At 39.3% G+C, this 25,014-nt stretch overlaps 6 protein-coding genes across 6 annotated transcripts; 3 read left to right on the forward strand and 3 right to left on the reverse strand.

Moving 5' to 3' along the window:
* The first annotated feature begins 268 nt into the window (after positions 1-268).
* Positions 269-1,657, forward strand: c4h22orf39 (chromosome 4 C22orf39 homolog). Its single transcript, XM_054774754.1, has 3 exons — positions 269-425; positions 791-958; positions 1,048-1,657. Exons 1-3 carry the CDS (start codon positions 342-344, stop codon positions 1,177-1,179), a joined length of 384 nt encoding a protein of 127 aa, XP_054630729.1. The 5' UTR covers positions 269-341; the 3' UTR covers positions 1,180-1,657.
* Positions 283-4,393, reverse strand: mrpl40 (mitochondrial ribosomal protein L40). The gene is made up of 5 exons (XM_054774752.1): positions 4,226-4,393; positions 4,001-4,081; positions 3,595-3,753; positions 2,430-2,511; positions 283-2,343 (listed from the first exon to the last, which is right to left on the reverse strand). Exons 1-5 carry the CDS (start codon positions 4,285-4,287, stop codon positions 2,116-2,118), a joined length of 612 nt encoding a protein of 203 aa, XP_054630727.1. The 5' UTR covers positions 4,288-4,393; the 3' UTR covers positions 283-2,115.
* Positions 4,394-4,433: 40 nt separating this feature from the next.
* Positions 4,434-10,961, forward strand: acaa2 (acetyl-CoA acyltransferase 2). The gene is made up of 10 exons (XM_054774751.1): positions 4,434-4,749; positions 5,571-5,737; positions 6,215-6,343; positions 6,412-6,528; positions 6,606-6,753; positions 8,461-8,636; positions 8,720-8,849; positions 9,802-9,872; positions 10,343-10,497; positions 10,579-10,961. Exons 1-10 carry the CDS (start codon positions 4,734-4,736, stop codon positions 10,658-10,660), a joined length of 1,191 nt encoding a protein of 396 aa, XP_054630726.1. The 5' UTR covers positions 4,434-4,733; the 3' UTR covers positions 10,661-10,961.
* A 1,060-nt stretch (positions 10,962-12,021) lies between these two features.
* On the forward strand, positions 12,022-14,437 carry rpl6 (ribosomal protein L6). Its single transcript, XM_054773568.1, has 6 exons — positions 12,022-12,604; positions 12,678-12,776; positions 12,884-13,027; positions 13,883-13,931; positions 14,010-14,194; positions 14,260-14,437. Exons 1-6 carry the CDS (start codon positions 12,458-12,460, stop codon positions 14,410-14,412), a joined length of 777 nt encoding a protein of 258 aa, XP_054629543.1. The 5' UTR covers positions 12,022-12,457; the 3' UTR covers positions 14,413-14,437.
* A 75-nt stretch (positions 14,438-14,512) lies between these two features.
* dynll1 (dynein, light chain, LC8-type 1) lies at positions 14,513-16,097 on the reverse strand. Its single transcript, XM_054773480.1, has 3 exons — positions 15,980-16,097; positions 15,289-15,427; positions 14,513-14,875 (listed from the first exon to the last, which is right to left on the reverse strand). Exons 2-3 carry the CDS (start codon positions 15,418-15,420, stop codon positions 14,738-14,740), a joined length of 270 nt encoding a protein of 89 aa, XP_054629455.1. The 5' UTR covers positions 15,421-15,427; positions 15,980-16,097; the 3' UTR covers positions 14,513-14,737.
* Positions 16,098-16,350: 253 nt separating this feature from the next.
* On the reverse strand, positions 16,351-24,929 carry polb (polymerase (DNA directed), beta). The gene is made up of 14 exons (XM_054774935.1): positions 24,736-24,929; positions 24,385-24,442; positions 22,871-22,937; positions 22,515-22,589; positions 22,383-22,441; positions 20,870-20,919; positions 20,707-20,758; positions 20,584-20,638; positions 20,427-20,499; positions 20,283-20,353; positions 20,117-20,203; positions 19,955-20,022; positions 19,738-19,877; positions 16,351-17,325 (listed from the first exon to the last, which is right to left on the reverse strand). The coding sequence occupies exons 1-14, from the start codon at positions 24,794-24,796 to the stop codon at positions 17,231-17,233; spliced, it is 1,011 nt and encodes a 336-aa protein (XP_054630910.1). The 5' UTR covers positions 24,797-24,929; the 3' UTR covers positions 16,351-17,230.
* Between the last annotated feature and the right edge of the window lie 85 nt (positions 24,930-25,014).

A 25,014-nucleotide genomic window follows, 5' to 3' on the forward strand; every position in this document is an offset into this window, starting at 1 on the left:
TGGAGACTGTCAGGAAGAGGAGTCAGTTGAGCATGTGATTCTTAGGAGCAGGAGGTATAATGCACAAAGGGAGGTGATGAGGAGTGGGAATGGAAGAAATAACACTAAAAGGATAACTGAACATGGGTGAAAGGACACATCAGATGAAGTTGTTTGACTATTTAAGAAGCACAGAGTTGTTTAATAGAATATGAGGGAAGATGTACTTAGTTTGGAGAATCAAGGTGTAATATTTATTCTGGGGTAGGAAGTATATACAGTATTTCCATGTGGCACCTAGGGAAGCTGTGACTGTAGCCAAGACACTACTGAAAGGGGGCGGTAATGCACCAAAGTGATGGATGCCAACCGCCATAAAACCGACGAAGAAGAAGCGTGTCCATCCATCGTTTGCAATGGAAAAGTCTGGAGAGAGGTTATGGAGGGTAAATTAAACACAAACTAAATGTCATTTGTAGTGCTCTTACTTTTTCGAACTAAAATGTTGCCCAGTTTTAGTTGTAAGTTAGTAAGGTAATGTAGGCTAGTGTTGCTGAATAGCTAAACATGGCTACGTTAGCAACTAGTCATGTCAAAGACGGTGAAGGTATCGGTTGGTAGGACATTTGCAATTATATTTCTATACACACCTACGTAGACACTTTATTGTAAATGCATTCCCCTTTTGATAGGTACCTTTTCAGCTGATAGGGTTTCTTTGTTTTTACCTAATCATATATGTACCAGCTTAGCCATGGTGCAAATATTTGCCAGAAATAGGTGGTCCTGTCTTCCTTCGTGTTTCTTGCAGACCCCCCGGGCCTGCAGTGACTACTGGAGTGAATATAGACACTGTAAAAGTTTGCGGAATCGTTTTCACCAATACTATACTTATGGGACATCCCCGTCTTGCAAGCAGTGGGAAGAGGACTACTACAACTGCACAATGTGGGAGAAAAACAAAGGCACTGAGGCTAAGGTACTAAATCAATACATCAAACTTCACTTTAAAGAGTCGTGTCCTTCAAGAATACATACAAAGCTATGATTTGGGGATGTGTGTTGCAGGAAGCCCTACAGAGGAGTGAAGGGAACAGAGTGGCAGAGCAGAGTAAGTTCACCCCAGTATGGGAGCTGAGACGACAGCCACCCAGCGACTGGCACTTGCCCCTCAACCAAGAAAGACCTCAGGACTCTTGACCTCTAAACGTGAAAACTGTGCCAACTATATAGTGTACTGTGATGTGTGCTGCAGCGGTCAACACTAATCCTCAGTGGGCCACTGTGTGAATTGAATGCATTTTGTTGCTTTGGATAAAATTATAAAATATTTATAATCAATACAATGATTTGTTATGTGACATGCTTGCATGTTCATTTTAGGCAGAATTGCAATGTTTTTTTTTCCAATGCCAAAATATTTTTATGTGGAAACACCCTTGAGATTCACCATCTGTTTGATGACAAAGTAATTGTATTTATATTTACAGCAATTAGCTAATTCTTACTATGCTGGCTGCAAACTGAGAAAGATGTATTGGGGGAAAAAAAAAACAAAGTTTGAGCCAAAAAGTAGCCTAAAGAATGCATTTGTATCAACAGCAGTAACAAAATTAGCTTACAACCTTGCAAAGTATTTTCTGTAGTTATGAAAACTATGATTCATATAAAGATAACATTTCATCACAATGGTTCTGCGATTAATATTTTTGAACAAATCCAATCATACTGTACATGTTTTCATTTTAAACATGAACATTTATTGCATATTTTACATCAGGGGTCACCAACGTTTTTCCTTGTGAGAGCTACTCATTTTTGTAGAAATGATTTTCATACCTTATTTCAACCCAAACAGATCAAATATGCTTGTTTTACCAAAACAATCACAAAATGCTCGTATCCACAACTCACATTTTATGTTTCAGAATACATTTCTTTCCAGTGTTCTCACATTATTAACTGAAAACCTGAATGAAAAGCAGGCTTGCGGGTACCTCATGTGGTGGTGGGGGGGCTAACTGGTGCCCGCGGGCACCACGTTGGTGACCCCTGTTTTACATGTTCTTACACTTGATACAAGATCACTTTTTTTTCCATGAAAAAACAAAAATACACAAAACAGGATGCTTCTCATCATTGTGTGTAGACTTTAGTGATGTCGGTGTACCTCCCATCAGGCGCTTCGTATGTGGTCTTTGGCGGCGTGTAAGCAGGGCCCTCGTGGGTGAAAGGGAACAGCTGGAGGTCTGGTGTTAGTGCAGCCTGGTAAAGCTCCTCAGATTCAGCCTTGAGTTCTTCCAGCGCCTCCGTCTGTGCTTGCAGGGCCAGCTCCATCGCCTGTACTTCAGCTTTGTGCTGCTTCTGTAAAACATGAGTGCGTCAAATGTAGCCTACAGATGACATGAGCGGAAACTGAGGTAGGAGGTCACATTTTCTTCTTCAATTACATATTTGTACTTGCTCCACTCCTTCAGCAGCAGAGCTCGAGCTTCACTTTCATCAAAGGACAGCCTCGGAGCAGCGCGTACCCTTGGAGACAAAGAAGAACTTCAGTATTAGAATGTCCAAAGAGAAGTACAAAGCTTGTCTGGTATGTTGGTTGAAGCAATTTTACATAGAAGATACAGTCATCCCTTGTTGATCGTGGTTAACTGGCTCCACACCTGACCGCAGTAAGTCAATTAGTAGTTTTCAATATTAAGCAATGGAATATTTTCGTAATTATGACATAGAAAACCTGTTTACAATTTTCTAATTAGGGGTTTTAACATTATTAGAGCCTTCTAGACACCTTTACATTTGTATTTCCCAATACAGTAGATATAATCACAGAAAATAAGACATCCATTCATCCATTTTCTATGCCGCTTCTCCTCATTAGGGTCGCGGCCATGCTGGAGCCTATCCCAGCTAACTTCGGGCAAGAGGCGTGTACACCCTGGATGGGTCGCCAGCCAATGGCAGGGCACATATAGACAAACAACCATTCACACTCACGTTCATACCTATGGACAATTTAGAGTCTCCAATTAACCTAACATGCATGTTTTTGGAATGTGGGAGGAAACCGGAGTACCCGAAGAAAACCCACGCACATTACAATGGAGATTCAAACCCCAATCTCGTCACCGTGTGGCCATCATGCTAGCCACCGTGTGGTCCAGAAAATAAGACATAAATAAGATAACAGACTCTCACGTTAGCAGTTCCTTGTTTTCTTCTGGATAGCGTACTTCCTGCGGTGGCTATTGTCTCATCAATATATTGTAATGGTGGCTTTAAATGGCTTCACACTCGTATTATCCAATATAGTAAACAAAATAAGAGTAAATAAGTAATTCCAGACGTAAATGAAGCACTTGCTCGTGTGTGTCACAGTAAATGAGTCCCCTCAGGAAGTGACATCGGCGGTTCAGAGTTGACTTTTGGCTTGTCGTGGGTTATGGCCCCAACAGTAGCCCGTGTTATTATGATTTTTATTGTGCCTGTTCTGACAATCACGTTGTATTTGCATTTTAGTTCATCAAGCCATTTTTATGATTGAAAATGCACCGGTCTGTTCCAACGTCAAAGTATACAGGAAATATTAAATAAGAATAAAATAAACCCCACCTGGTCTCATCCAAACATTTGGTTGGTGTGATGAAGTCCTCAACGGGAATGAGCTCAGGTGGAACCCTCTCCAACTTCTTCAGTTTTTTCTTCAACCGCTCCCTTACCATCAACTCTCTTCTGGGGTCCACTTTCTTCTTCTTCTTTCTGGGTTCCGCACTTTAAAAAATACGTTTTTACTTGTGTATTTATTGAAAAAAAACACACACACACAAACAAACGTGTTGTTAAATGAATACTTCAGTATTGTCCATCCAAACTGAGCATTATTTTTATTATCACACTGCTGCCAGAGTGTATTTACAGAAATGTTACATAAGTATATGCCAGTTAAGAATGATATTATAATACAATATTAAGAAAATGTTCCGTAAACTCCGAATCAGAAGGTTTCTTCGAGTCATACCTGAGAGGAGCAGATGTCCTTATTGTCATCACTCGAGAAAACCAAGGGCTGTGAACACCAGCATTTTCTGCTGACACAAAACTAAAACGCCACACACACAAAAACAACTGTTAAAAAAGCCCAAACCAGAGCCAAAGTCATTTGTCCAGTAAATAACCTTTAGCCGCATGTGGCTAGCATGGCGTAAACGAACTCAAATTTCGCCTAATATTAAAAACAACTTACCTTGCTGGAAGAGTCGGTCGGGATAAAATCCTTCCAATACAACGAAATGCGGCCACAGACATGTTTGAAAATTTAGTCTAAACACATAGTTGAGTTATGAAAATAGAGAATGTTCAAATGTACTAGCATCACTTCACTGAGCAAAGACGCGGCGCATGCTGATGACGCATCAGTCGGTTTAGCCTTCATTCCGTGAAAGGACATTCGCGTATTTTTCTTAGGTGAAATTTGAATACTTCACTTTTGTCATCTAATTATACATCATCTTATACACTTTAAAAATAACTATTTATTTTTTAAGAAATATTATTTAAATGTGTTAATGAGGTTGCATATATTTTTGACGACAATAGTAGCGAATCGTCCTATGTAAGTAAAAAGATAGACGCCACACGATTTGGGTTAAAGGTCGCCCACATTTGTCTGCAATGCCTGCAATGACAGTTTGGCGCTAACAGAAGAAGATACAAGTGAAAAAGTGTGATTGCTGTACTTTCTAATAGTCATCATGGCACTCCTCAGAGGTAAGTAGCTAAGTTTGAATTCAAATCAAAGCAGAACTACGGCATTTAGAGTACAGTTCGACAGTTTGTGTGACAATGTAGCGTCATCGTTTTATCAAACGACCGTAACTACAATGTAAAGTCGACATTGAAAAAAGGTGATTTGTGTTTAAATTAAGCTAAAGGTAACGATTTTTACACATGTATTGTAAAAGCAACCGCGGTACGGTATCTGGTTCGCTATGCAGAAGACGAACCGCTTGCTATTACTGATCACAGGCCGCACGGTGATCTAGTGGTCAGCAAGTTGGCCAACACAGTAACAGCCTGGAGATCGGGAAGACCTGGGTTCTCGAGACTTGAGACCTGATTCTCCCTTGGGCATTTCTGTGTGGAGTTTGTATGTTCTCCCCGTGTGCGCGTGGGTTTCTCCGGGTACTCCGGCTTCTTCCCACATTTCAAAAACATGCAGGTGAGGTTAATTGGTGACTCTAAATTGTCCATGTGAGTGTGAATGATTGTTTGTCTATATGTGCTCTGCGATTGGCTGGCGACCAGTCCGGGGTGTACCCCGCCTGTCGCCCGAAGTCAGCTGGGATGACCCTAGTGAGGAGAAGCGGTATAGAAAATGGATGGATGGATGTTGTGAACATGGGAAGTGTAAATCTGTCCTGCACAAATATGGTGATAAGCTCATGATGTGGAATAGATATTTGTTTACTTCACCGATGTGAACAATTTATGTTTAGATTGAACATATGAAAGATGCACATTAGAATTTCAGTCAGTTAAAAACAATAATGGTGGATGACGTTTAAATCTTGCTTCTGTTTTCTCCACAGGTGTATTTGTTGTAGCAGCCAAGCGCACTCCATTTGGTACCTATGGTGGTGTTCTGAAGGACCACAGTGCAACAGACCTGGCTGAGCATGCAGCCAAAGCTGCCCTGGCTGCAGGAGGCGTGGTACCAGAGCTCGTAAACAGTGTCATCATGGGCAACGTCATGCATGTATGTAAAGTCTACAGACTTTTATATAATGATAAATTTACCTTTTCTATAAGTTTACTTTGGAGTATATGGCGTCAAATCAGTGCCAAAATCTGCACGCACAAAAACCATATACAGCGTGCATGATGGACTTTGTGTTCGGTCACTGGATAACCGCTCGCTTCTGCTCCCTGCTTGCCCGCACATGCACATTGTCAGTGACTGTGCCTTCCACTGTGCTCTGCGTTGTTGACTTTTGGCATTGAATAGATGGCCCCTCATCTTTGCACATGTAAACATTTGACTTTCAAGAAAAAAAGAAAAAAAACCCTCTAAAGTATTCTAGAATTAGTTTGTTTTTACACAGTATATGTCAACTTCTGGTTACAACTCTATATGTTACAACAGCATTTAAAAGGTCAATTTTTCCTAATCGGGGACCTTTAACAGGCCATAATAATGAAAATGAATGTTTGTCTCGCGCCCTTTCATTGTTAGAGCTCAGCAGATGCCCCCTACATCGCTCGCCATGTTGGCCTGAGGAGCGGTGTTCCTATCCCAGTGCCGGCTCTCACTGTCAATAGGCTGTGCGGCTCTGGTTTCCAGTCTATCATCAATGGTGCTCAGGTAACCCCCTGTCCCCCCGTTCACCTTAGACTCAAGTCCTTTCTTAACGCATTCTTCTCTTTTTATAGGAAATCTGTCTGAAGGAGTCTGAGGTTGTTTTGTGTGGTGGTTCAGAGAGCATGAGCCAGGCTCCCTACGCTGTCCGCAACATGCGATTTGGTACAAAGTTTGGATTTGATCTCAAGGTTGGATTTTCTTTCTCATCTTGTCACACTTCACAAAAGCAGACTTTCTATTAAATCTACCTGAGTGTGATTGACAGCTGGAGGACACCTTATGGGCGGGGTTGACCGACCTGCATGTCAAAATCCCAATGGGCATCACGGCCGAAAACCTGGCAGAGAAGTATGAGATCACACGAGAGGAATGCGACAACTACGCATACCAGACACAGCAAAGGTGGAAAGCAGGTTAGGGAAGCTACCCTCTCACCTCTCACAATGTCCATCTTGCATAAAACTAAGTGGCTCAAAGACCGGCTAGTGATGCACTCCAAAATGCTACAATAATTATGTTGAAGAATTTGTGTTAGTTTTACAAGAGAAAGCTGTAAATTAATAATCATCAACCTTTAATCTCATCATTTTACAACTGTTTTTCTCCTTAACATTACTTTTACACCAAAAAAGACCCCTCAATAACTCAATTTTTTATAATATCCCTACGTTTTTCATTTAACATTATTACTTTTTTGCACAACATGTAAATTTTTGGCATAATTGTTTCCTTAACATTATCACTTAAGTAAAACACAACTTAATTCTGATAACATTCCAAACAGCGTTTTCCCCCAGAACATGACTATTGCATAATATTACAACTCTTTTCTTGCATATTAATATGATTTTTTTTTCTTGTAACCAGGGATGTCTGATAATATCGGCCCATTGATATTATCTCCTCGACATTGGCATAAAAATGTAATATCTGTCAATATCGGTATCTGTATTTTTCCCTATAATGAAAGCCGATAATAAACATAATGCTGTATATAGGCCTATGGGCTCCCATATTTGCCGGTGCGCAAAAGATGACCTCATCAAACCGAATCTCAAGCGTGTAAACAAACGTGGGTGACTAGTAGCAAACTAGCTTGCTCCTGCCATCCATTCATTTTCTAGATGTGCCGCTGTGGTGGCAAGCTTATACAGTATGTTCTATCAGCGTTCGTAGTATGTGTTATGACTTGATTTTCTTGAATGCTTGTTCATATAACCTTGGTTTATTACAATAAATAACTATATTGTGTTCAAGCCATGGAGCTATTTTGTCTGTGGAACGAATTCCCTCTGTAAAAACAATAACTTTGCCTTCAAAACAAGGCCTCCAGCCATCATAAAGAGGTGTGGTTTAGGCTAACTAGGCAGGCCATCCTGGGCATTTCAGGTATCAACTTATTGCCACTCCTGTATGAGTAATGGTCTTACCTTGGCCACCCCAATGAAACATTTCTGGCTGCGCCACTGCTGCTGCACTAAGAGTTCTAGGCCTACATGAAAATTCTGACACTTGATTTTCTTCCGTGGACTTTTTGATGATCAAAAAAATGTAAATGGCTACTCTCTTGACTTTTAAAACAAATGTCACAGCCTAATTGCAAGCATTTCTCAGATGTTTTACAATGTTGTTTACAGCCACGTTGAGAAGCTAAATGCCGGTTCTGTATCCATTAGCTTCACAACAGATATGTGTTAATTCCATGACAGGAGATACGTACTGTTACACATATCGGTATCTGCTGATATCGGCATCGGAAATTGAGGGTTGGACAATATCTGCATATCGGACATCCCTATTTGTAACATTACAGCCTGTTTCTCAAGAAACTAAAACTATTTAAATAATATTACAACTTCTTCTCTCGTAACATTCTTGCAACTTAAATTTTTTTTTTATTATTTGTGGAATATTCAGCATTACAACTTTTTTCCCCTCATACTTTTTATCTTAACAGTAACTGTATGTATGACGTAAAAAATATTTTGTAACATTACAACGTTTTTTGAATATTACAAATTATTTGAAAACCTTACCATTTTTTCCCCACATAATATGACCTCTTTACATATGATTTTTTTAAATGTATTTTTGCAAGAACTATGTTTGCTTTCTCTCAGCACATGAGGCTGGCCACTACACAGCAGAAATTGCTCCTATTGATGTAAAATCCAAGAAAGGCAAAGTGTCCATGGCTCAGGATGAACACCCGCGCCCTCAGACCACCATGGAGCAGATGGCCAAACTGCCTACCGTCTTCAAGAAGGGGGGTACTGTTACTGCAGCCAATGCTTCAGTGAGTGGTCCTCTAAAAGATATTCAAACTGAAAGGACATTTTAGTTCCAATGTTTGTTACCCAGTGTTTTGCTCCTCCTCAGGGTGTGTCTGATGGAGCTGCTGCTGTGGTGATTGCCAGTGAGGATGCACTCAGTCGGCACAAGCTCGCTCCACTCGCAAGAATTGTGGCCTATCATGTGTCGGGCTGCGACCCGAGCATCATGGGAATCGGTGAGTGGCACTCGCAAGGGCAGTACAGTGAAAAATGAAAGGATGCAAGGGCCACATGCTGGACATGCTAAGAAGTATTTCAAGAAAAAACTGTACCTCAGCTTTGTGATATAGATGAAAAATCCTATTAGTAGTAGGAACTTCGGTCTTGGCTTATTTTTTTCCCATTTTTTCGTTAATTTTCCAAATACAGTATATAAAATGTATTCTTGAATAATGTTTGGAAATTTACTTCTCATAATATTATGACTTTATTCCATAAATGTACGACTTTTTCCCCCACCTAATTTTCCAAAATTGACAACTTTATTTTGTTTTGTTTTTCTGATAACATCAGAACTTTTTAAAATTAGGTATTTTTTTCTTTTAATATGTCAAATCTATCCTACTAAAAGGACATTATTTTTTCTCATAATATTTTTGACTTTATTCTTGTAAGATTACAGCCTCTTATTTTAATTTAATTTTGGTTTTTTTTTAAATTTCCAAGTAGTTCAGCTTTCTTCTTGTAAATTGTTTTCTCGTGGACGTCATTCAGATAATATTTTGACTTTATTCACGCAACATTTGAACATTTCCCACAACCTAATTATCCAAAAATTACAATTTATTATTGTTTTGTTTGTTTTTCATAATATTATGACTTAAAAAAAAAATAGTGTGTCTAATATTGCCACTTTATGATACTAAAATGTAAGTTATTTTTTCTCATATTACGACATTTTTTTCTTAATATTTTCACTTTATGCCTGTAAAATTACTTCTGATTTTTCCAGATTTTATTTTATTTTATTTTATTTTATTTTATTTTATTTTATTTTATTTTATTTTATTTATTTCCATGTTGAATTATGTTAAGACTGTGCGGCGGGCAAACAAAAAAACAGCCACCGGCTGCACTTTGGACACCCCTGGTTTAGAATGATATTTACATTTTATTTGAATCGTGCAGGCCCAGTCCCAGCCATTACTGAAGCTCTCAAAAAAGCTGGCCTCTCGCTCGGTGACATGGACCTGGTGGAGGTTAGTAATGAAAGTTACATATTGTCACATTCAAACGTGTCGATCAAAACTGTGCCTCATTATCGTAAAGGCTGATTTAAAATAAATAAATAAATAGAAATTTAAGAACCGCTCTTGTATCAGATCCTATAATATTGTACAGGTGTACCTGTTGAATAAACTCATTAGCAGTATTGATGCTGTCTGCTTACCGCTACTGCAACATTGGTTTTGTTGCTGCTGTGTTGTACAATATACAATACCTGGTAATAAATGACCATGTGGTCAAAGAAAGCTACATTTTCCTTCCACATACTTATGCACCCCAAAATGGATAAAGTTAAGAAATTGAGTTTTCACATATTGGAAATAACAGCATCTCTCCAATGATCGCCTGCTTCTAGTTAACGGCCCGTAATCTTGTTTCAGGTCAATAAATGCCCGAGCTATAATTCTAGCATTTGTTGTGTCTATGTGATTGCTTTCCACAGGTGAATGAGGCATTTGCCCCCCAGTACTTGGCTGTTGCCAAGGCCCTCGGTTTGGATCCAGAAAAAAGCAACGTAAACGGCGGCGCGATCGCCATCGGACATCCTCTCGGAGCTTCGGGGGCTCGCATCACCGCTCACCTGGTTCACGAGCTCAGGTAGCTGGGTCATGAGAATATGCGCAGTCATTAAGAGTTATTTTCTCCCGCTATGAATGCTTCATTTGTTCTTCGTGGCAGGCGACGAGGTGGCAAGTATGCCGTGGGATCAGCTTGCATCGGAGGCGGCCAAGGTATCGCCATCATCCTTGAAAAGTGCTGAGTTTTGCTGCCTTAGAAAAGGAATGTCACAGTCAAAATGTGTTCGCGCACATACTTCTTCATATTCACATAATATAAAAAAAGACTGATTTCATGACTGTTTTCTATGAAAGTATATTGTTGCCTTACTTGAATAATCCATAATAATGAATGAGTTTGTTTGATGAAAGACTTGCTGTGTATATGCCTTAATGTATTTTAATCGGCCCATTCTTATACGTCTGTGCTATTTCAAAAATCTCAGACAATAGCAAAAATCATGTTTAGTATTTCTATGTTGGGTTGAATCAATAAATTACATTTTGGAAAATGTGTTGTTTTTTTTTCTTGACTCATAACAGTGCTGCATCAGTCCTCCAAATTTGACTCACACTTCTTTTTTTTTAACTTTTAAGTTTCTGTTAATATAAAAAATAAAGTTAATATTTTTGTGGCTGAAAAGGGGTGAAAATGCATGATTAGTATTATTTACAATCAACTATGACATCCCAGATGTCAATATTCCACTTGAAAAGAGAATAAATTATTAGCCCATGGTGGTCTGCATTCAGAATCAAAAGTAGAAAAATCAAAAGTTGATCCAACGTTTGTGGAAATTCCTCAAGACCATTCAAAACGAGGTTCAGTAGTGTGTATGTTCTCCACGTGCCTGTATGCACTCCATACAATGTCAGGACACGCTCCTTAAGAGACGACAGATGTTCTGCGGGATCTGCTCCAGACCTGCATCAGGGCATCAGTCAACTCATGACAGTCCGTGGTGCGACTTGGTGGCGGTGGATGGAACGAAACATGATGTCCCAGAGGTGTTGGATAGGATTCCGGTCTTGGGAACGGGCAGGATGACGAAACGATGAGGACATTTTAAAACCAATTTCCAATTTAAAAGTCTTACAAAAACGATTTTGAGACAACTCTGTGTCATACATTGCATATTTTTACATTTAACGTTAAGGTTGAATAAGGTTTATGCTTGATTTTTATGTTTTGTATTGTTTCTTTAAACTTACTTTAAATGTATGTATCATGATAGACGTCAAGTTGCACTCACTAACTGATGTATATTTTGTCTGATCGTGTAATATTATAAGCTGAATAAATGAAGTGGCTTTTACATTCAAATGGATCATAAGTAATTTGGAACATACGTGATATTTACTTAAACTTTTTTTTATGATGTATAAGCGCAATAAAACTACAAAGTAATGTTTTGGAAACTACAAAGACCAGAAATAGTCACTGTTTCGTCATCACTCTGCGTCTTTATATATATCACTTCCCCGGATGTCGTTCTTTTTTTCATAGGCGAGGTAAGGGTTCCTTGCCTTCGTGTTTCTTTGAGAATAAAATCTAATCTAATCGGTGTTACTGAAGACCCTTTACATTCTTGCAATATCGCATAACCAATCTATATGATTAGATGATGTGTTAGATGCTCATATTACTTGTTTATACGTAATAATGGTCAAGATAAATAGCTTGATGTATCGGCTGCTTCAGGCCGCCGGCTAGTTTTCGAGCTAGATGTAGCATGGAAACGTGTTGCAAGTGACTGGTGTTATTTGGGGTTTAGCTGTACAAATGTATGTTTATTTGTTAACCTTCGTGTAGAACCCACGTATCTCTAAAGCTGGCTTCTCTTTGACTACCAGCAAATGTCATGCTAAAGTCACTTGGTGGCTTGCGTGTGGCTAGGCTCGGTAAAGTTGTCACTCCGAACGGTAGCTATAGTGTTTTGGTACTTTGAACTCCACACTGTATAGATGTTGATTGTGTTGCATATTGACTGACATGACAGATGGCAGAGGGAGACAAAAAGCCAGTCAAGAAGAAGCACGGGAGCCGTAACCCGGTTCTAGCCCGGGGTATCGGTCGTTACTCCCGCTCGGCTATGTATGCCCGCCGTGCTATGTACAAGAGGAAGACCAAGACCACTGAGACTAAGGTGAGGACACTACCATCAATGATACAGCCACCATGTGTGCTAGACTGAAGAATGCACCTTGACATGTCCTTAGGTGGAGAAGAAGATTAAAACGAGGCCGCAAGCCACAGTTGTGAAGACTGTCGGTGGTGACAAAAATGGAGGCAACCGTGTAGTCAAGCTGCGCAAGATGGTAAGATTTAAGTTCATGTGTAGGGATACAAATGGTAGTGAACAACCTGCAGTCATATGCCGCACATAGTCTTCATTTTATCTGAGCATTTGGTTGTTTTGTTGTAGCCACGCTACTATCCCACAGAAGATGTTCCTCGCAAGTTGAAGAGCCATGGCAAAAAGCCCTTCAGCCAGCACAAGAGGAGGCTTCGCTCCTCCATCACCCCAGGAACTGTCCTCATCCTGCTAACTGGTCGCCACCGTGGAAAGGTAGGATTCTTGTGAATTTCTCTTGGAGATCAACAAAGTACCCATCCTCTTAATTATGCTCTTGGTATTGTTAGAAAAGCAAGACTGCATAGATAGAGATAATTTGACAGGGTTGTCTTGAAACTGATTGAGTGGGAAATGTAACGTCTTGAAACAAACTTTTTTTTTTTTTTTAAGCCACACAGGATGCAATTTTAGCTTTTAGCTTCTATTACCCTGGTGTGTTATACATGCTAGTCTGTCCAGCACATTACCTCGGTAAAAGTAACTTGGACATACAATGGGGAATAATTGGTAACTAATGGTTGTGCCTGAACAGGTGCACTCAGTGACGATTTGTTATAATGTGTTTTTCTGACAAATCTGTGCTGTTATTAACCCCATAAATTGGATTGGCTTAATTTCTCAGTCAATTGCACTCAAATCATCCTCTGTTTAGACAAATCACCACGAAATTGGTATGATTGACAAGCACGTCTGTCAAATTGGAGATTGTTTAAATAAAAACAAGGCTGCCATCAGGCAGAATTTGTAAAACTGTTATGTACATGGCTACATACGCATTTGAATCACAACCCTTAGGGGGCGCCATACATGTAATTTAGTCATGCAATAAAATTCGCCCCACCATGACTACATGAAGACTACGTGAAGCCTACAAGTCTAAATATTTAGTATATAACACACATTCGGCTGTGTGGTCAAGTTCTGTGAAGCATGTGTGAGCACCCACACACTCAATACTTTAGCACATCCAAGTTTGTTGTTGGCTATGTTTCAGTGCGCTCTTTATAGTAAGAATTTTTTCCTTTTGAATTTGGATGCCAAGTTACCCTCAATTTTTGCTTTTTCTAGCGTGTTGTCTTCCTGAAGCAGCTTGGAAGTGGTCTCCTGCTTGTCACTGGTAAATTGGTGCTGAAATATCACAATCCAAATACATGAATGTAAAATATGAAAACATAAGTTTTCCTCTTGTTTTTAGGCCCCCTTGCCGTGAACAGAGTCCCCTTGCGCAGGGCTCATCAGAAGTTTGTCATTGCCACCACCACCAAAGTTGACATCTCTAGCATGAAGCTCCCTAAAACTCTCAAAGATGCCTACTTCAAGAAGAAGAAGCTGAGGAGGCCCCGCCACCAGGAGGGCGAGATCTTTGACACAGAAAAAGAGGTAAATTAACCTGCTGCAAACTAGTTTGGTGACGTGAATTAATGGTTGTTGTTCTTGGTGTGTAGAAGTACCAGCTGACAGAGCAGAGGAAGGAGGACCAGAAGGCAGTGGACTCGCAGCTCCTGCCGCTCATCAAGAAAGTTCCTCAGCTTAGAGGATACCTGCGTGGCTCCTTCTGCCTGTCTAATGGCGTGTACCCACACAAACTGGTCTTCTAAACATGTTAATAAAGTCAGTCTTTCAGCCATTTGTCCTGGAATTTCTTACTAGAACACCGAGTGATCTAAGATTACACTATAGTAATGAATAGTCAGTGCATCAAGAAAGCTTAATAAGCTATGTTTTAATTAAAAAAAGACATTTCAATGTAACAGACAAAAATAAATACAGGTGTTTAATCTGTTTAGATGGCCACATTTTAATCCTCCAAAACAAAAGAAAGCACAAAAAAAGGCAGCGGCCTCTTGCCTTGGAATGATGAGTGCCTTTGTCAAATCAGTCAGTAACATGTAGTAGTAGCAATGCGTTTTGTTTGTGTGCGCTTTAGCCAGACTTGAAGAGCAGAATTGCAACCTGGCCCAAGTAGAAGTAGATGAAGTGTTTGGTCTCGTGAGTCACGTAGCTGCCAAAATTCCTTCCAACGATGCAATGCCAGGTCGGGTTGTATTTCTTGTCAAACTCCTTGGAGAGGAACAAAAAGACAAACTTAAATCCAACCCATTACTCCACTAGGCCAGTTTCAATCATATTTCCTTATGTTATTCAGGCCTATAGGTGTTGCGTCAATTCATAAACAATCCCATACATTTTTCTCTACACACAAAGACTACTACAGGTCTTCACAAAGAACTTTGACTGGCCTGGGACCAAAGCCACTTTTTTTTTTTTTATTAAAGTTCATCTTATCCATTGGTCAGAATACATACATCACATGCATCCTTTTAAGTGAGTCAAGTTGAAAGTCATTTTAACAAGAGCATAAAAAATAAAAAAAAATGGAAACAGGGCTTTTTTTTTATTATTAATGCCAAAACATCAGTTTTGCACCTTTTGTAAGGAATGGGCGTGAACATGCAGCATGACTAATAATTTACCTTCTTGATGTAGGCAGCTATGTCTTTCTCTATGTTGTACTTCTCCAGGGCCTGTGTGGCACACTCAACGGCATCCTGCTGCATGTCCTCGGACATGTCAGCATTCTTGATTACGGCCTTCCTGTCAGACATGGTTCCCCTGGGAAACCAAAACATGGACAGACTAATGACTAGGCGGTACATTTATTAATTCATATATTTACTTTTGTCACCAAGCAAGTTTGTAGTTATATAATGACTAGCATGGTGATATGTGGCCAAGCTATTTGGACTTGTGTTGCATAACAACTTCCATCAGTCGCAGGGCTGAGTGGATGCGCGCGCTCTTAGTTGTTTCTATGGATACGAGAGTCATTTAAGATTTACGTCCAAAAAAATACAGAAAAAAACCCTTGACGCAGCTGACCTTGTTAACGCTGTGTGGTCAATTACATTCCCAACATTACTGTATCAAGCGATATTGTAGCATGCTTGAAAACATCACTGCATTTACAATAACAGTTTGTATTAAATTAGCTACACAGAAATGAAGGAAATAGGTAGCTAGCATCACATGCTAACATGGTCGAGCTGTTGACTGGAATATCGATCGAGCTAAATGGTGGTTACCATTAAAAAAAAACACGTATTAAAAAACAAATACACAATTTGTAAAAAAAATATTGCATTCAAAGTTCCCAAATGCACCTACTTGTCTTTTGTTATTTGGTGTTTGTATAGCTTGACACCTCCTGTCTGCAGAGTCCCGCAAAGTGGTGGACACGAGAGTAGATGTGGGTGTGTAGCGTTAAAACACAGAGGCCACGCCGTGCTCTTATTGGCTGATGTCAGCGCGTTGGGCGACGTGATTGGTTGATCAAGGACGATGTCGCTGGTGTTTCTGCTTGCATTTTATTTCAGACCGTGATGCTTTGCGAAACCGTCGTTGCCATGGAAACAGCGAGCAATAGCAGGTGACTAATTCATCTCATTTACTAAAAAAAAATAATCTAGATTTTACTTAATCGACGTTTTACACAATTTTTAACAACTCATGTACAGAAATACAACTACGTGGAAGCGGTTGACAAAAAACTTGTAATTCTTTTACATGTATCGGTAATACAAATTTATCTCTCCCGTCATTTGTGTTTTTGATGGCGCGAATATACTGTACATTGTCTTTGATCTCTTACATTTTTGACCCCGAAATAAAACAGGTTTTCTAGAGAATTAGATATGTAAAAGGCAGTTTCTTTCTATCTCTATACTTACATGCCCTGTGTACAATCAACTGAGGCAAGGTAATTTATTTCAGAGTTTTATTTGCATTCAGAAATTTCTGAATTCAAATATTTTCAATTTTTTTTCTCACAATTATGTCCTTCAGCATCGCTTTAAACTGCTGCATTTCATTAAGTCAACTACCCAACAGTTATCTACAAATGCCCCAAAATAAACTACAAAACTACCAACAAAACAAACTATATTATTCTCACAAATCTGTGTGAAACAATTAACTTATTCCCCATAAGAATGCCCCCCCCCTCAATCGTCCATTATACAAAAAAACCCAAAAAGCCCACACACTCACACAATGACTTGGATACATGCCATTTAAGTGATCCCAAAGGGATGCAGTACTCTCAATAATTTCCTGTTTAAAAAGTACATAAGAACTATTCACTACTATGCAGCCAGATAATGCCAGCCTCCATTAAGACTGGTGAGTCACAAGTTGTAGTAGTGGCTTTGCAAGCCTGTTAAATATGATTTAAAAACAACTTTGAAAGCGCACACACCCAGACTTGACAAAACTTTGATGATAGAAACACATGATTACAAAAACACTGTACATTACATATGAACAAAAATGCCCTGAAGTACTCTTCACCTATGTAGGCTGTTACACACAGTCACACAGTTGTAAATGTGCTTCAAGGCCTAAAAGTGTTCATTGTCTTCATTCACTCCGGTCCTTGGGCTCCTTGTATTTGTACTGGATGTAATCAAAGATGTCTTTTTCGCTATCCACCAACAGAGGCTCTCCTGCCACACCTACAACAAAGCCACAAAGAGGAATGACTTGATAATTCAACGACAAACAGAAAATGCTGGAGATCATAGAAGCCTGATGAGGTCACTTTTGGATATAATTCAAATGCTCTTTAAACGCTGCTCAACTGGTGTCCTTAAAAACTGCAGAGTGCTCCCTCCTATCATATAGAAGATGGCATTTGAGTGGCGTGTTGGACATTTGGTTAGACATTTGAAGGTTTTGAGATATGACAGAGCCTTGCTTCAACATTATACACAAAATAAGAATAATAGTGAAGAAAGCAGTCCTACATCCGGTCCTTAGCTTTAAGAAAATGTGGCCCCCAAAACAATTGAGTGGAATAGTCCTTATCTAGTTTGTGGTCATGTGTCAAATCAACTGGTATGGTTCTAATTGTGCAGTTTGGTTGAGGTGTGAACCTCCAGTCTTCACCTCCAAACTTGCAAATGAACCACTCCAGACCAGATATGTGTGTAAACAACAATGGCGACCAATATCAGGCTATTGACTTATTGAAAATGTCTTTGATTTAGTTTGTATGCAGTTTGTATGTCATCCAGGTCGAGCAACAGGTCTTTTCAATACAGTTGTCCCACGCCACATCGCGGTTCAAATTTCGTGGCTTAACTCTATTACGACTTGACAAAAATGTTAATTAATAAATCATGCTGTTTCGTGGTTGAATGCGGCTTATTAGTAAAAAAAAAAAAAAAAAAAAAGAAAAAAAACCCCTGCATATTTAAGCGATTTGTACATTTTTTTCCCCTAAATCAAGCATTTTGAGGCATAAAAATGGCTAAATCACGTAAAATACTGATATAAATATATATACAAATATATGAATTATGAATAGGGATGCTACAATCAGGATTTTATGCTGCCGATTCCATTCCATTCCGTTCTTCGATGAATGAGATGGGCCAATACCCATCACATGGATTAACTGTACATTTTTCAATTTGCTTATGAGTGCTATTAGCCATGGCCACTCCATTAGACAATTCCAAGGGCCTCTGGCAAATAAGTAATTATTAATGAATAAACTTTTGGGCGTTTTTTTTTGCCTTTGTGTGAAACAACTTTTGTACAATTTGACACAAACCTGAATTTAATTTAATGCATGTTTTGGAGTAATACGACTACATGGAAAATAAATTGTTCACTATTTATTTAGTTCAAGATAACAAAATTAACAGAATAAAATAATACTAATAAAATAAAGAAATCAGTCCTGCCTAACATAAAACAGAATAAATTCAATGTCCAGGTTGTAGGTAGGGGTCGTCTTGATGCCATTTTGTGGTCATTTGTCATTATATAAAAAGGCATAAAGTCTGAATTCAACAGTTATAATACAAACTACTAAGAGTTGAAGCAAATATTGTTTGACCCTTTATGAGCTACTCAAAATCAGCTGACCAGATAGAGACCCCTGTGATAGTATCACAATCATAAGGCTGGATATCCTATGTGTTTATGTTCATTAAACAACTACACACAAGTAGTGTTTTGAGGACAACATATAATTAGTCTAATGACAACAAGGGAGCAAAATGTTTAACTGACACTTCAGAAAGTTAGTACGTACGTCATGAACATGATATACACTTCCCAGTGGGAGAAAAACAAGCACCAAACTAACCGCATTGCTCTGTTTTAAAAACAAAATGTCACTGTGGTCACAGTGCAGTCCGAAGACCGGAAGCTAGGCGGATAACTCTAGCTAACTCTAGCATTTTTGTGATGTAAATATATCTATCTTTTGAACACATATTGTTTTGAGAAGCCAAAGTCTTTACTTAAATGACTCTACTTAAATGGCTCCAGCAACTAAACAGAGCGACATTCCTCACCCGGGATCTGCGACCAGAACTGGACTCACCAGACCAACTTGTGGGTAAGTAACTCTTGGTGTACTACACTGCTGATGGGGATTTCATACAACTTCATGTCAAAAAAATCCAAACTATCCCTTTAAATTATCTCACAACATGCACAATCACTTCCTGTCCGCCACCCATTCTGCTTCCCCTACTAGCACCGTACTTATGTCTTAAATGGCTTATTTTCTTTGATTATATATACGGTACACAATATTGGGTAATACGAATGTAAAGGTGACTACATGGGTGCTATGTCATGTGTAGAGGGCTCTAATAATGTTAAACGTATTTAGAAGATTTTTAAACAGTTTTTCTATGCCATAACTACAAAAATATTCTAGAAGGAATCCTACTGTGCGGAAATTCACTTATCACGGTTGGGCCTGGAACCAATTAACCGCTATAAACACATATACATACATACATATACATACATATACATATACACACATATATATTTTTAAAAAAGATCAATTGATTTGGAGCATCGAAAGCACCCTTTCTTAAGTCTTTTCAAATGATACTGACCGGTGACCCCTAGTGGTCTTATGGTGTACTCGTTGAGAGTGAAGCCTTTCTCCAGAGCATGGGTTCTCATATTTTTATTGAAGATATCACTCCCAGTGAAATACAAAACACCACAGTAGTACTGGTCCTTGGGGATTAACCTTGAGGTGTCGAGCAGAGTGATGTGTTAACAAAACATTTTTTATTAAAAAATACAGAAATATATAAAACATGGCACCTGATATCAATGCGCCTGTGAAGGTATTCTTCCTCGTCTTCATCTCCTTGCTGCAGCTGGCAGACACCCTGGTAACACAAGAGTCAGTAAACTGTTATGTGCTGTACGAATGCGTGTATATTGACCGTCCTCACTAGATTAGTAGTACACAGGGGGCCCCACCATGAATTTGGTGTCCCCTTTGGACAGAGTGTCTGTCACAAAACCCATGGACTCCAAATGTTCCACCACAGCATGAAGAAGCTTAGGCTGGAAAACAAGTTTCACATAAAGGTCCCATTGAATTTTATGGCGACAAGTTCTGTTTAGATACAGGTGGCATGCTTACCTGCTTCTCTGTCTGAGAGGTGAAGTCCGGGTGGGTCAGCAAGATATCAATATCACCACTGGAGGTAGCGCCTGAAAATTTGAAATGGGGGTCTTTTTGTGAAGTGACTCAACAATATCGTTGTGTGGTGAAACATGTGTTTACCTCTCCTGTAACTTCCACAGATTGTTCCTATGTATTCCGTATTAATCTTCTCCAACTCTCCAAGAATAAGTGTCTAAATAAGGACACCAGAACAGCTTTACATAACATGTTTTTTTCTGCCTGAGAGCCCTTGATTATAATTAGAAATCTTCATCACCTCCATCTTTTCCATCTCAGCTCGTGGAATCCTTTTCTCGAACTCCTCAAAATACCTGAGCGAGGTAAAATTGAATAGTGTGAGATGAAATCAGGATATAATTCAACTTGTCAACAAACTCACTTGAGTCCAATCTGTTGATGGTGGTTAAGCTTGTGTTCGATCTTCTTCAAATCTTTAAAAAAAAGGCACAGAAAATCAACATTTCTAAGTGAGGATGGATCTCTGATGGACATGTTGTAATGTTATTTATTTATTTATTGTTTTTTGTTTTTTTTTTACAAACCTTCAAGACTCTTAACGCCTTCGTCAAAAAACTTCCTGGCAGCTGCTGGGCTAAAGCGGAGACCGAAGAGAGGCACATTGTTACATCTTTCATCTACTGTATTTACTCAAATACTGTCCAGGGGTCTTGATTTACTCAACTGCAGAGAGTACCAGGTTTCTATTTAGTAAGTAAGGGAGGCCTAGTATAGTCAAACGTTTGGAGACACATTCCCATTCAATAGCATGATCAAGCGTGTACCAACTTTTGATTAGTACTTTATGTATGTTGTATCATGGCTTACATCACAAACTAGAGGGAAGATCTCTCTTGGTTTAAAAAAACATTTTTCTGCAAACTACTTGGCTGTGTAGATCTTTGGTTTTTTTCCAAGTCAATGTTGAACTATTAAGCAGCTTTTGTTCCGGAACTGTGCGGTAAATTACAGCTTTACAGATGTCATGTCTGCTGTGGTAGAGACATCAACCACTTGAACGAGGCATCAAATGTCACCACCTGTTTTTTTTTCCTGTTGGGGAAAAATTTGGTGTCTATTTGTGGTAAGGCTATTCAAGTGGATGACACACCCTGTGATTAATTGAGGCATGGTATCTATTACAGTGGAGGCCACTATTTGAGGAAATGCAGTATTTTTATGAGGGAAAATTCTCCTGACACTGCTGAATTTTGTTACATGGCACATCCAAATAATGGAATTTAAAAGTCTTTAATCCCAAGTTTCGAGTCCAGTCTCAAGTACAGATGTGCAAGTCTCACGCCAAGACAAGACGAGTCAAGTCCGAAGTCGTAGGCTTGAAAATTTCGAGTCTTTACAAGTCATAAGCACTGGTAGGGGTGTCACATGATCTCGTGTCATAAGCTCTCACGAGAGTAAAACGTGACAAGATATCTTGTTCAGAAAAAAAAAAATGCTTTGTGGGCACTAGGCCTGGGACAATAACAAACTAATTTATTAATCACACAATAAATTAAAAATAAACTCTATAATTTTTCCCGGCCTCAATATATTGCCACGTGCATGCGTGTCGGTTTTCCTTGTCTCCCGCCTCCAAACAGGCAGGAAGAGGATTCAATGAGCTAGACAGTAAGGTCCCGACCTGGGACCAAAAAAACTGCTCAGCCTTTTATGAAGTGATTTTACCCTTCTTTTCTGTAAAGCACTTTGAATTACCTTGTGTACGAATGGTGCTCTATAAATAAACTTGCCTTGGCGCTCACAGAAATGTAAGCCACACCATTGTTTGTTCTGAAATCTGTTAATAGATAGATGCTTTCAATGAGGCAGATTTTGTGGGAAAATGAGTTGTCTTGCTGGAAATGATATAACAGTGGTCACGTTAGTTGAATACTTTGAACGGGCACACATTTTACTCAACACACTCACTAAAAATCAAGTATAGTATTTTCAAGTCATCAGACTAAAGTCCGAGTCATTGATGTCAAGTCTTTGATGATATTGTCATGTCCAATGTCATCAAAATTGTGGACTCGAGTCCACACCTCTGCCTCTTACCCAATTCCAGTTACTCTTGTGAGAAAATTGATCGAAGAGCTGGTGTCATCATTTCGAATCTAAATAAGAAACAGAAGCTATGATACAACAGTTTGACCTATCAATTTAAAAATGTTTTAGAATAAGACTCACTTTTTCCAATTTCCGCAGTGTTCCAGTCTGTAGGAATTCGTCAATCTTTTCAGCTATTTTAGCACCCACTCCATCCTATTAAAATGTGAAAAAGCAATATCTCAAAATCTGTGACATGTTTTGTTGTACACTTGGAGGTGGACACATCCATGGCAGCCATAAAACAGCCATTTACATGTATTTTCAATTATTTTTTAAACATTTACTATTTCATCTGTAATATCACAAAAATCTCAATTATTACCACATAAACTACAGGGGTATATACAGTTATGCTGTCTCTTTCACTATGGCCATTGCCAAATAATGTTCAAGAGAGGTTTAGAGGATGTTGAAATTCTATTCAGTGTACGTACCAGTTTCTTGGCTTCTTCACCACTTTTGATCTTGTTGGGATACTTGGCAATTGTAGAGGCTGCTTTCCTACATTAAAAAATAAATAAATTTGGTTTGATACAATCAGTACAGTGGACTGCAATCTTATGAAAATATCAAGTCATGCCAAGATGCAGATTTACTAGTGTTGTGACGTTCACTAACAGACCGGTTATTTTGAACGGCTCGTTAACATGAACATGAGAACCTGACGATGGGAGTCGCAGCTGAGAACTGTTCATCCACACATGTCAAATAAGGTTATAATCAATATTGCAGAATAGTTCAAACTCATATTGGTGGGATATCTAAATTCACTCCTCCTCCCAGTGATTATTTACAAGATAAAACGAGTTAAGGCCAGGCTGGCTTCTTAAAACTTAATATAAAAACGAACCAAATGAGCCAATTTTTTTGAACGGCTCTCAGGAAGGAACGGCTCACAAAGACCCGGTGTTGTGCCGAGTTTGGCATCCATGCCGAGATCTGCATGCAGGTCGCGGGAGCGCGCACGCTCAGCTGAAAACTCAACCGTGTGACGCCGTGTTAGTCTTAAGGCACAGTACTTCATGATAATGAAGCGATGGTACGTTTTGTCAGCTTTATGGGTAACTATACAGCACCCAAAGCACGAATTTCTTGACTTTATATTTGTTAGATATGTCGATGCATTTGATTCAAGCATATCCAGAAACGCGGTGGGAGGAGCAGGTTAGACATTCACAATGTAACTGTGGCACTTTGTTACACAGTTGTCCCTCGATTTATTTGTTTCTGCATAACAAATGACAAATTACCAAGCTCATTCATTTATAGAAAAGAGGGGCATGCATGCAGTATTCGGTAGGGAGGATTTAAGAGCTGCCGAAAATTGCATGCACCTCTCGTTGTTCAGAGATGACTCCTACATGTGTGTAATTCACACGATGTGCTTCAAAGACACCCACCTCTCACGTAGTTGGCGTCATTTCATCTAAAAATGTCCCAAACAAGAAATAGGGGGTGCATGCAATTCTCGGCAGGACGGATTTTGGAGCTGCCGAAAATTGCATGCACCCCTGGTTGGTCAAATACGACTCCTAAATGTGTGTAATTCACACAATGTGCTTCAAAGACACCCACCTCTATCGTAGTTGGCATCATTTCATCTAAAAATGTCCCAAACAAGAAATAGGGGGTGCATGCAATTCTCGGCAGGTCGGATTTTGAACCTGCCGAAAATTGCATGCACCCCTGGTTGGTCAAATACGACTCCTAAATGTATGTAATTCACACAATGTGCTTCAAAGACACCCACTTCTCACGTAGTTGGCGTCATTTCATCTAAAAATGTCCCAAACAAGAAATAGGGGGTGCATGCAATTCTCGGCAGGACGGATTTTGGAGCTGCCGAAAATTGCATCCACCCCTCGTTGGTCAAATACGACCCCTCAAAGAGCCATAAATCCCATCTCTGAGATTTACAAAGTCTTTGTTTTGATTATTACCACATTACCTGTAAGCATTGTATTTGTGAATTGCCCTGTTGACGTTCTTCTCGTAGTTGGCCAGCTCTAGAAACACAAAAGAGATTTTCGATTCAAAATGTTGTCTATAACAGCCATTACTAAAGGGACTGTCTTTGCTGCAGGCTCGGGGCGTTTAAATGCCCAACCTGCAACCATATCAGTTTCCTATCTAATATTGCACTTTGTGTACACCCACATAACATGAATTGTAAATGAACGACCTCGCGTCTATTTTTCAAATGTAAACTCCATATATGCACTATTGCTTTTAGAAAAATACCCAGATGTCATTCTCGCTAACATTAGCATAGCTCAGCGGTTAGCTCTTGTTCACATACCCACAAGGAAGTCTGTTATTCCTTCGTTTAGAGATTCTTGTGGGGCTTTTCTCTTGCTCATGGTTGAGTCGTCAAATCCTTAAAACAGGTCAGTTGATATTCCGGTGGGTCTTGATAGAGGTACAATAAGTTAAATGTATTTTTTGTGAACTAGCCTAGTGGCTAGTGCATGAACAATGACTGAACCAAGGACTTTAAATTGGATTGGACGGCACATCACCGCCAAGGAATGCAATAAAGTGTAGTACGCCATGAGCAGAAAGTTTACCATGATGGTAA

The sequence above is a fragment of the Dunckerocampus dactyliophorus genome, chromosome 4 (assembly GCF_027744805.1).
Source record: "Dunckerocampus dactyliophorus isolate RoL2022-P2 chromosome 4, RoL_Ddac_1.1, whole genome shotgun sequence".
NCBI classification, from domain to species: domain Eukaryota; kingdom Metazoa; phylum Chordata; class Actinopteri; order Syngnathiformes; family Syngnathidae; genus Dunckerocampus; species Dunckerocampus dactyliophorus.